This window comes from Thamnophis elegans, chromosome 5 (genome assembly GCF_009769535.1).
Source record: "Thamnophis elegans isolate rThaEle1 chromosome 5, rThaEle1.pri, whole genome shotgun sequence".
Lineage (NCBI taxonomy): Eukaryota > Metazoa > Chordata > Lepidosauria > Squamata > Colubridae > Thamnophis > Thamnophis elegans.
The window spans coordinates 71731296-71743752 of record NC_045545.1 but is presented as its reverse complement, the minus strand read 5'-3'; the positions used below and the strand labels follow the sequence as shown (position 1 = coordinate 71743752).

The following is a 12457-nucleotide window of genomic DNA, read 5'->3' as shown; positions in this document are numbered from 1 at the left end:
TCGTGTATTGCAGCCAACTATTTCCTACTGTCCCTAGAACCCTACACTAGCAACACAGAAATCCTGATATAGAACTATTTTTCTTCCTTTCTCCCTGAATGATGTCACATTTCTGCTTTCCAAAATGCTTACTTGATGCAGTGCAGTTAATCCATCTTCATTGCATAGATCGGGACTGAAGTCGTTGTTCAATAAATAACAGACTGAAAGAGACAAGGCAAAGATTTATCCTCAGGAAGGTTTATTACACTTTATACTTAGATGGAACAAACAATTGGCCCCAAAGGGAACCACTATGTCTAAAATGCACAATGAAATAAGCTGAATGTGCTTTATATTATTGAATACAATAGAACAAGCACCATTTTAAATCCAAAAACTTTCACTCAACAATTGTTTTAAAATCTATCTACTATTCAGACATCCCCAGATGCATTGTTATAGCATGCTATTGCTCTAGCATTTAATTAACATCAGAACATTTGAGAAATGAATCCTGTTCAGCAGTCACAATTATCAGAGTTTCATTGCTTCAAATCAAGAACTAATAATGTGATGCCCTTCAAAGTTACTGAACTTCAATTTTGGTGAGTTTAAACCAGTATGGTCAATGGTGATGCAGACTTGCACTTCAACAGTATTTCAAAGGTTGCCCAGGTATATTTTTTAAGAGGACCTCAAATATGTCTCTTAGACCCTAAAGATGGATCCCGAATTAAATAGTTAAAAATCCATAGAAAAATGAGAATTTTGGAAGAAACATCTTAATTGCTCATCTACGTCAGGAATCCAGTGTAAAGAGGCAAAGCACTGATTCTTCACCATCAGACATCAGGTTCAAAGGATTCAAAGCAACTAGAAGCAGAATAATGAAACAGTTGTATTTTTAACAGAAAAAGTACAAGGGACAATGGGAAGCTATTATACATATAAATGGTAGGAAACAAACAAGAGAGTGAATTTATGTACTTCAGTAGAGTATTTATTAAAGAGATGAAAATGGGTGAAGAAATTTCAAGATGTGCAAATGTCATAGATAGTGGATAATATGAGGTTTGTTGCAAAAGATGAATGCTTGTCAAGACAAATGAAAATGTCTTTGTACAAGGGAATACTTCTGCCCACTTTGTCATAGGGAACTGATGGTTAGGTATCTCATAAATATATAAAACATAAACCGAAGGTGGTAGAGGTTGGGGCCCTTAAAAAGAATGCATGGCAAAACAAGAATGAATGTGTGATGAATGAATGAATGTGGACCATATACAATATTAGTAACCAATATGAATGAAATATGGGATGTTTTATAATGACAATTAATTAAGATCATTCCCTATAGGATAAAAGTCTCTTCGCTGAAGGTTATGGACTTTAATTGACTATGCCATTCCAATGTAGTGTAGATAGATACTTATCAGTTTTCCAGTCTTAAGAGTAAGGCAGAGTCACTGGCCCAAAATGATTGAGCTACCTTTCACAGGATTAACAACTGGATATCCCCACTCCTAGTCCAGCATCACTAACCACTAACATAAATATACACAGCAGTGTGGTATGGTGTTTAAGTGAGTATAGGTGTCCTGAGAGAGAGAGAGGAAGAGCGGGAAGATATTAAAAATGTAAAGAACTAAAAACAATGTATACGTAAGCATATGGAAATGATGGAGCCAAGGATGGTTTAAAATAATAGGAAAGTAGCACGATATAGTGTTATTTCTCCGCCTACTACTTCACATTGCTACATATTGTTTACCCCAAAAGTAAGTAGCATGTTTTCCAGGTACCATTATTTTTATACAGGTGATCTTCACTTAACGACTTCTCATTCAGCAACTGTTCGAACAATACTGAACAAGCGATTATGATCAACCTTCGTATTTATGTTGGATACAGCATCCCATGGGATCATACACCATCACATCTGGGATGGTGCTATTTGTTACTTTTTTTGCTTCCTTCTACAGGAAATGTCAATGGAAAAGCCAGCAAGAGATGTTGCAAAAGGCAAACACACAATATCCTTGTGTATGTGTAATGTGTCATGAAAAATTACAGCATCTCAGATTTATTATCTGCATGGCCTATGTGCCTATCACACAGACGTCAATACATAGTCTATATCTGTATCTATATCTCTATATATTATGATTTGCTTAGATTAATCTTTCCTATTTTGTTGCTTTCCACATGCATTGGTCTATATCTGACAACATATCCATCTAGCGGGGGGTGAAAAAAAGTAGCAGTTCATCATCTGCACATCTGAAAGGTGCTAGACAGAAGAAATCTAGGTCAGGCATTCTTCTTTCTTGAGTGTTCATGAAAAATGGTCAGCTTTTGTTAATTCTATTTAAAACACCATCATTATAACAGAGAGAGGAGAGAGAGAGAGAACTAAGATTTGGGAAATACTCTTGTAAATTCTTTTTAGGGAAAACTTTAAATCTTCCCTAAATAACCAATAGTATTTGCAAACATATACTACTATAGACTTTCATTTTTCCTTATGATTATCCCCGCCTCCTTTCCTTTCTCACCTGAGCAATGCATTTTATATATTTTTCAACTCATCCAAAAAGGCATTTTGTGCGACCCAGAAAGTGTATGTGTTTCTCCTGCCGTTCTTGGAGGAACTGACTAATAAATGTGTCATCCACCAGTGACTCTGGCTTTTCTGGTTTACTCTTAATACAACTTCCATTAGGATTCTTAATTCAATCTGGCTCATTTAAAAGCCATTGTGGACTAATGACATGGGTATCTGTAATCACATTGGGTCTGCTTCCAGTGATATAGCCATGTTTCTACATGAAAATTAAATTTTATCAGTTCTTTTTGCTTCCCTTTTATTTTACAATATATTTCAGAAAATAAAAATAAATTTGCCTGTTCTGTTCTTTCCTCTACCTCATATTCTTTAGCCCTTAGGTATACACTTACCTCCACAAATTTTAAGTAATGTTACTGTGTACCTAATTTGCTGAACAGGCCACAATGCAAACTGGTTTAATCCAGAAGAAAACACATGGATAGAGGCAAATATTTTGTTTCTTATTCCTAATATTTGCATTTTGTTCTTGATTGAGGTCCATTTCTTAGAGCAATTTAGTGGCTTTTTCCTCCATTAATATGCCTAATCCGATCAAATTGCTATATATGCTAGCGATCATCCCCCACATATTCTGGAAGTGAATTTGGCATTGACTGCATATTTATGAAAAGATACTTTTTTGTTTTATATAATCACTAATTAATTATATTGGATGGTATTGTGTTGGGCAAGATGCATAGAAGCCATAAGGAAGAAAACTTGATCTATTCACACCTCTTTTTGCTTCTTCATACAAATAGTTCATTCATTTATTACAATATAGCTGCTGACGATGACCATACAACATCCTTTGTCTATACTACAAAAAATAGAAATAGATGCAGAAATCTTTGTACTACTATTGTGCTACAAGGGGTTGCCAAAAAAAGAGGGAGTCTACTTATTTTCCAAAGCATCCGAAGGAAGGACAAGAAGCTATGGATGGAAACTAATCAAGAACAGAACCAAGCTTAAACTAAGGAGAATTTTCTTGACAGAACAATCAATCAGCTTGCCTCCCAAGGTTGTGAGTGCTCCAACACTGGAGGATTTTAAGAAGAAATTGGATAACCATTGGTCTGAAATGGTATTGGGTTTCCTGCTTGAGCAGGAGGCTGGACTAGAAGACCTCTAATGTCCCTTCCAACTCTGTTATTCTGCTATTCTGTTAGTATACGTCTACCTTCCCAGAATACACAGGTAGCTCTTTAGTTATGACAATACTCGAGCCCTGCAATTACAATCTTAAATCATGATAATTATAAAGTGGGTCACATTGTGATTGGATTCAATTTTGGGATGGTCATAAAGCGAATGCAGCAGTTGTGAAGCAAACACTGCGGTTGTTCAGCAAACCCATTGCTGACTGGGGTGATTTTTGGAGGAAACCTGGTTTCCAGAAAAAATGTCATAAATCATAGTCACATGATCAAAAGTCATTTCAAACAGCCATAAATGTGGTCTGGTTACTGAGTGCTGAAATATGGTCAGATTATTGTGGGAGGAATGGATATTTGACCTTTGAAACCAGGTTGTAAGTCTCTTTTTCAGGGTCTATCATAACTTTGAATGGTCACTACGCAACTGGTCACAAGTTGAGGGCTACCTGTTTTAGACAATTACTTAGGAAGAAAAAACAAAATTGTGTTTTCCTACTGAACTATGATTTCCTCAATAAACAGTGGCTGAGTTCATACAACATTTTATGCCAAAACCAAACAAAGCACATTTTGATTCAGTGCACTGTTTGAAGTCTATGTACATATATTGGGAATGTTATTCATAATCCCCAGGACTAAATATGGCTCTGGGCAATGGTAGAGAAAGGAATATCTGAACAAATTACCAGAAAATAGCAGTAGCCTTTAAAAACTGTTTCAAAACATTTTCACATTTGATCTTGGCCAAAAAGGCTGAGAAGCTTTTCTGAAATATAAATTGCTAATCATGATGAAGTTGTTGATTCATTGAATTCCATTTATATTTTATTTTAATGCATTCTTACAAAACCTATGAGGGCACAGAAAGCCCTGTACATTTCAGAGCCAATTTAGGATACTTTCCAGTAGACGGAGAAGATAATTGTGCAGGTAGGTGTAAATAGGTTTGCATTCTTGCTGGCTTTACCATAGTATTGCTTTGCTTTCCGGCTGCATTTCAAGACCATTTGTCAAGATTTTGCGACAAGGTGATAGCAGTATATCAAAAGGGACTTCAAGTGTATAAAGAAAGCCAAATTCAATGTCAAATGGAAGAAAATCCTGAGAACTTTAGTTGCCTATTTTTTTTTTTTAAAAATGGATTTATAATTTCTAGGCTTTTGGCAAGACATCAAATCAAAATTGAAATAGGTTCTTATTGTGAAGACTAACTACCCCAACAATGCTAACTTAAGAAAAGTAGCCATGCAAGATACCTAAAAACTAGTCAATTTCAGGGTTTCCTCTTATGGGTAGACCAACCCATTTTAAAAAGAGGGAAATAATGGCTGCTGAAGTATGTTTTCCTCAAGAAAACCGAGCGTATTAGAAAAGATTAGAAGCTAAGTATCAGTAGCAATAGCACTTAGACTTATACACTGCTCAGGGAGAGGTTGCTGCCGGTTTTACTACCGGTTCACAACCCGCATGAGTGTGCACTGTTCAATGTAAATTGTTCTTTGCGTATGCGCAAGTCACTAAAAACCAAAATGGCGGCAGCCCAGCGACATCAAGGGATCCAGTTAGGTGATGTGGCAGGCCTATGTCGCTGCCGGTTCTGCAACCCAGGCCTGAATTCCATTACCGGTTCGGCCAAACTGGACCAAACCAGGAACAACCCACCTCTGATGTGCTTTACAGCCCTCTCTAAGTGATTTACAGAGTCAGCATATTGCCTCCAACAATTTGGGTCCTCATTTTACCCATCTCGGAAGGATGGAAGGCTGAATCAACCTTGAGCCTGGCGAAATTCGAACTGCCAAATTGCTAGCAGCCGGCAGTCTACCAAAGTAGCCTGCAATACTGTACTCTAACCACTGCGCCATCACAGTTGAATGGAGGTTGTGCCACACAAAATAAACTAGCACTGGAAACCAGCAGGTATAACTGGAACCACAGGTTTTCCAATATAGAACAGATCATTCCAAGTTGACCATATTGTGTATCAATGTGATTAACACTGCCTAAGTACGACTTTAGGAGGTAAAAGCAAAGGACCTAAAGCCATCCTTAGACTGACTCAATGGCAAGTAAATAAAATGCAGGTAGTGGGAAGCAGATGTTTCTCTGAAAATAGTTAGCAGGCCAACACACATAGATTGTGTATAGGGTTTTTTTCTGGGATTTGGAGAAAATCCAGAGGGATTCTTTGCTCACGAAACCAGATCTGAACTATTTAAAGCTTATGCTACATTGGGGGAGGGGGGGTTAATGAGAGAAAGAAAAATACTGATTTTCAATGTCAGTAGTCAGACAAGGTTCTGAAAATTACGCATTCCTGCTTTAAATTCTTCAAAAGGAAGAATGAGAGAGTAGGCAAACTCAGGGGTTGCAAAGGTTTCTGTTTCACTAAAAGAGTCTACTTTTAAATTCAGTGGCCTACTTTTGCATATTAAGTTGTTTCAAGAGCAGTGCATCAATACAGTTGAAAACAGTACCTTCATAATATAAATGGTTACCTTTGGACAAAGCTTGTTTATCAGAATTGCAAGACAAATGATCAGTCTTACCGTTAAACTAGGAATGAAGATATTTCTGAACAGTTCTCAATGCTCTTAAATCTCTGGACTACTTCCTGCCTCCCTTTCACTCCTTGTCTCTAAAATGCCTACTATCACAATATTGGACAGCTGTGTAAGGATTTGAGCCCCTGGGCAGACTCTGTTAGTTGCCAAGAACATGTACGAGAGGTAATTTGACACAGTTAAGATAAACTGTTAGACAGTTGCTTCATTTCACAGTCCTCTCTCTCCCGGCTTTCAAATTCATGAATGTCTCTACTTCTCAATTACTTCTTTATCCTGAGAGCTGTTCCTAGAATATGGTCACTTGACCTTTCACTGACATTACAAGACTTCATGTGTGTTCAGGCTTCAGCTTGCAAATTTTGCAAAAAGTTATTATTATTCAACAAACAAAACAGAAAAGCAGTCAGCAGGAAACCATTCAGTATAGCAACTTATCATCACCTAGAAACATTGTTTCCCAAGGTGTTCCATAAACATGACAGTCTTAAATTCATGGTGTCGCTGGAGGCTACACTTCACTGATCTTCAGTTGGTGGTCAATTACTTGATCCTGATCGGGAAGGAAGCCAAGCAAAATTGAACAACACTCATATGTTTGTATTTTTTTTATTACGGTTTTTGTTTTACTTTTAAAAACTGTAGAGAAAACAGTCAATAGGGAAATAAAAAACTGACAAGGAGGAAAGCACATGGACAAGAGTAGTTATGGGTTTCCTCCTCTAACTGCAAAGTTTCAATTTCAGATATTTCTCAGATTTATAGAGACACCCATCTCACCAGAAGTGATTCAGGATGGTGTACATCAATCAGATAAAAATACAACATAAAAACAATATTAAAAATATGGACAATCATTGGTGATTTTTTTAAAATCATCAAAAATTAGAGTACACATATAATAAGGATTGCAATTTTTTAATATATATATATATATATGTGTGTGTGTGTGTGTGTGTGTGTGTGTGTGTATACAGTATGCACACACACACATACATATATGCATACATACACATACACCTATAATATAGGTGAGCCATGAAAGAATGGCAAGGTTCACATATCAAACTGAATGCTTGCTTTTGGATTAATGTGATACATAAATCCAACCATTGTGGATTGCTTATTGTGTGAACACAGCCAGTGTGACTTACTCAACCACTAAAATGTTAAAAAGCCATGGTTGTCCTTAATATGAGATTCCAAACTTAGAAATGCCCATCTTTCTGAGTGAGAAAAGAAATAATGATTTTAAGGAGCATTAATCTCTACCCCAGTGGCAATATATGCACAATATACACACAGAGACTATTGCAAATCAAAGAATTTGCCAGTACCAACTCATCTGAGCCACACATGGGAAACTATTTTTGTGGAGGAACTCTGTGTGTTTGTGCATGCTTTTGAGTCAGCATTGACTCCTGGTGACTGCCTGAACTAGTCGCTGCAGTTTTCTTGGTGAGATTTCAGAAGGGGTTTGCTTTCCAGCACTGTGTTCACCCAGCTGTCTTCCTGCCAAAGATGGGTCAGAACTCAATGTCTTTTGCTTTCTAGCCCGGGGCCTTAATGGCTGTCATTGAGGGTGATTGATTGGAAGACAATAAAGGGAAACTACATGAGGGCAATTTATTAGATGTTACACATCAACTCCAAGCATAGCCAAAGTCAAAATGGATGCCTCTTCTTTTCTACTCTATACTTTCTCTTTTCAACTGCTACATGAGGGTCATGGAAGTCTTATCAGACAGCTGAACTTGTTAGATCTTTTGAAATTAGGTATAAGTACATATTAAATTAGGCTGACAGCTAGTTCTGATGCAACTCATTGAACTCTCATATATATTATTCAGGGGGTGGAATGCTACTGGTTCTGACCGGTTCACTAGAACCGGTAGCAAAAAATGCTAAGGTTCACTCGAACCCGTAGTAAAACAAAGCTTTAAAAAGTGAAGGAAAAACAAGGTTCTGTGACACTCAACTGTGAGCTGAGCGATTGTCTGAACTCCCTCCCCCCACTTTTTAAAGCAGTTTTTACTATCTATTCGCTGGAACCAGTAGTAAAAAAATGCTTTAAAAAGAGGGGGGGAGTTCCAACGATCGCGCAGCTCACAACTGATTTGAACGATTGTCAGAACCTATTTTCCCCCCCCACTTTTAAAGCATTTTCTTCCTGCTGGTTTGGGAAAATTGGTAGTTAAAAATACTTTAAAAAGTGAAAAAAAAAGTTCCGACAATCATGCGGCTCACAACTGCACCGCGCAAACATCTCCCCCGCCCTTTTAAAACATTTTTAAACTACCTATTCACTTGAACCGGCAGGAAAAAATTTGCTTTAAAAAGTTGGCCCACCCAGTCATGTGACCCACCCCCACCAAGCCATGGCCACTGATCTTATTAGACTATTTTTGTTCAATCACATTGTTAAATATATGGTTTATTGGGGGAAAAAACTGATTATGCTAGAACATAAATTCACAGAATATGCAAATTCAAAGAAAAATAAACTATATTATGGCTTAGAACAGAGATGGAGAACCATGGCACTTTTATGACTTGTGAACTTCAACTCTCAGAATTCTTGAGCCAGTTGATGTCAGAAGCCATAATAGGGCCATGGTTCCCCACCCCTGGATTAGAACAAAGTGTGACCTGAATTAACTCCCAGACTGGTAATAAATCTCTAGGATTTTCAGAAAAAAGTCCTTTAGGTTTACCTGTAAATGCCAAGATGCAGCTCAGAGAATGGCAAGTGTTTGAAGACCAAGTTACAACTTTTTTTCCTTGGATTATTTTTTTGCTTGTATGTCTAGTCTTACCCCAATTAAAAAGATTGAAATGTGTATTATTAAACAGCTAGATTCCTTTATAGACTAGCAATTCCAATTATTTTATAATTGTCATGGATTATGTAACTTTTGAAGGGGTTAGAAAGAGTCACAAATCGTTCTTCAGTGCATCAGTGGTGCTGATTATAATCTAAAATTTTGGGCACCAACAATGAATTTAACCCTCTTTAACCTCATCAACGCCTTCTCCTTACAGCACTTAAAAAAAAAAATTAGCCTCCTTTGAATGTTCTTTTATCACCCTGTTGTTAAAGCTGCCCACACACACAAGAAACTATTTTTCTAGACTGTTCCCCCAAGCTTAAAGTCACGCAGTGACAAACTGCAATCTGCTCCACTGTTATTAAGTAAAATATATGCCCACACCTCCTGCATTAGGCTTTTTCTGTTTGCAGTTTTCTGTCTGTTAAAAAGGTCTTTTATAACTGAACAAAAAAACAAATCACACAAACAACGGAAACTGACTCACTGGTTCAGTGCAGGAAGAACAATGAGGCTGATTGCAGAACAAAACAAAATATTGCATCTACAAACGAAGCAAGTGACGGACTTCTTTACATTCTGCCCTGCATGGCATCAATTCCTTTGTGAACATAAGCAAGGCACTTTTGCTTGCAATTCCAGACTCATTCTGCTCAGTCATGTTCATGTGAATGATAACAGCAGTACCTACACACTTACTAAAAACCAGCCTAGAGTTTCTTGAGGAAAGGAAGGGTATAAATATAATTAATTAATTAAATCAAGCCCACCCATCCCACTCTTCAAAACCCCTTCCAGGACTGAATGCAGATTAAAAAAAAATCAGCACAAGAGAAAACGCAATTCTTTCCTATGTATATATTATACTTAGCCTTCACTATTATGGCATTAAATATCTAGTTGTTTTCATATTCCATAATTGTCCAAATGCCTTGTTGCATATTAGAATTTGTTAGAAAATGAAAACATAATGTGTGCAAGACAATAATTTCACTTAACCTGGGCCCCAATTGATGCCTCCAAGCTCCTGGATTCCAGAACCCCTTCAAATGCGCTTCCATATTATGGATTTCCACTATTTTGTGGTATGAAATAGAAAAGAAAAGAACTATAATGCAATCTACACAGGCTTAACACTTGGAGAAGAAAGCACATAAGTCTGCATGCATACATCAAAAACAAGTTTGGTCTAATATTTGAGGCATATGTTCTAGCCCCACCTTAGGTACAATGACAGCTGGATGACCTTGGACCAGTCACTCACTTTCTTCTCAGTCCTAGGAAGGAGGCAATGGCAAAACACATCCAACATCTTGCCAAATGCAGGGACTTGTCTAGGCAGCTGTTAGGGATCAGCACTAACTCAGAAGGAACCAAAACAAACAACTCCTCCTCCCCCTATAAAACAAGTGGTCTACTCCTTTTCCCACTTAGAAAAGCTTCTGACCACCTCCTCAAAAGTGATTTTTTCTCCCTTCCAGCCCCGATATAACTTTTCAAATCACTTTTAGAATCAAACTACATCTTATACCGGATAATATTCCATGACTAATACAACTTTTAAGGGCTGCATAATTTTGTGGAGAAGTAGCATGGATCTTGTCTGTTTAACCTTTCCTACAATTTCCTAAATCTTTTCCTTCTGAGCATCTATTGTTTGCATCAGGAGGGAGGAAAGAGCTGAAATGTAGGTAAGACTTGAGGAAGTGGGGTACTTGGTGCTTTCTGAGCTTGATTGTTTTCTTGCCGGTGATCCATTACCCAGTTAGCACTGATGATGTTGACTAGTTGGGTAATGAAATGTCTGCAAGAAAACAACCAAGGACTCCATAGCTCAATTCTGAACTACAAATATTCTCTTCTATAGGTAATACAAGGAAGTGCCTGCATTCTCCACCCCCACCCCACACATTGCTGGACAGCAACCATGCCACTTCGGAGAGGGGCTCAAGCGGGGAGTTAGTCTGGAATTTTTATATAAACACAAGAGGCCAACATTTATCTCACACATCTACACCTCCAAATATCTTTAAGCCTTATCTAGTCTTCCCCAGGCACAAGTTGCCAGTCTGGGGAGATTCCTGTGAAATTGGCATAGGACAATAAAGTAATCAGATGGTGGCCTTTCAACTCTGACACCGTGGTGGCCTTTCAACTCTGACGGACCTTGGATGAAACGGATTATTTGGATCCCTTTCAGTTGGGTTTCAGGCCTGGTTACAGCACGGAAACTGCTTTGGTCGCGCTGATCGATGATCTCTGGTGAGCCAGGGATGGGGGTCACTCCTCTATCCTTTTGCTTCTTGACCTCTCAGTGGCCTTCGATACCATTGACCATGGTACCCTTCTGCGATGGTTACGAGAGGTGGGAGTTGGAGGCACCGTCCTACGGTGGTTCTCCTCCTACCTCTCGGGCAGTTCGCAGTCGGTGTTGGTTGGAGGTCAGAGATCGACCCCTAGGCCCCTCAATTATGGCTGCCGCAGGGCTCGGTCCTGTCCCCCCTCCTATTTAACATCTACATGAAACTGCTGGGTGAGATCATACGCCGGCATGGGGTTAAATACCACCAATACGTGGACGATACACAACTGTATCTGTCCGCCCCGTGCCAACTCAGTGAAGCAGTAGAAGTGATGTGCCAGTGCCTGGAGGCTGTCAGGGTCTGGATGGGAGCGAACAAGCTTGCACTCAATCCCGACAAGACTGAGTGGCTATTGATGCTCCCTCCCAAGGATGGTCCAACTATTCCATCTCTTAGCCTGGGGGGTGAAACTATACGCCCCTCAGAGAGGGTTCGCAATTTGGGGGTCCTCCTGGATCCACAGCTGACATTAGAACATCACTTGTCGGCTGTGACCAGGGGGACCTTTGCCCAGGTTCGCCTGGTGCACCAGTTGCAACCCTATCTGGAGGCCCTTCGGATGGTCACTCACGCCCTCGTCACCTCAAGACTGGATTACTGTAACGCGCTCTACATGGGGCTGCCCTTGAAGAGTGTTCGAAGACTCCAGTTAGTCCAGAATGCAGCCACACGAGCGATTGTGGGCGTACCTAGGTACACCCACGTTACACCTGTCCTCCGCGAGCTGCACTGGCTTCCTATTGGTCTCTGGACACATTTCAAGGTGCTAGTTGTTACTTTTAAAGCCCTTCATGGTTTAGGACCTGGCTACCTGAGAGACCGCCTCCTGCCATTTACCTCCCAGAGACCTATAAGATCGCACAGATTAGGCCTCCTCTGGATTCCATCTGCCAGCCAATGTCAGCTGGCGACCCTCGGGGCAGGGCCTTCTCTGTAGCTGCTCCGGCCTTAT

At 39.2% G+C, this 12457-nt stretch overlaps 1 protein-coding gene across 3 annotated transcripts in view; it reads right to left on the bottom strand.

Moving 5' to 3' along the window:
- The window catches only part of PPP1R16B (protein phosphatase 1 regulatory subunit 16B), a 107878-nt gene that overhangs the window by 26127 nt on the left and 69294 nt on the right, over nucleotides 1-12457 (bottom strand). For all 3 annotated transcript variants that reach the window (XM_032218556.1, XM_032218558.1, XM_032218559.1), the window contains one exon: nucleotides 133-203. In XM_032218556.1, the coding sequence (XP_032074447.1) occupies nucleotides 133-203 (71 nt within the window). The remainder of the gene's footprint in view (nucleotides 1-132; nucleotides 204-12457) is intronic.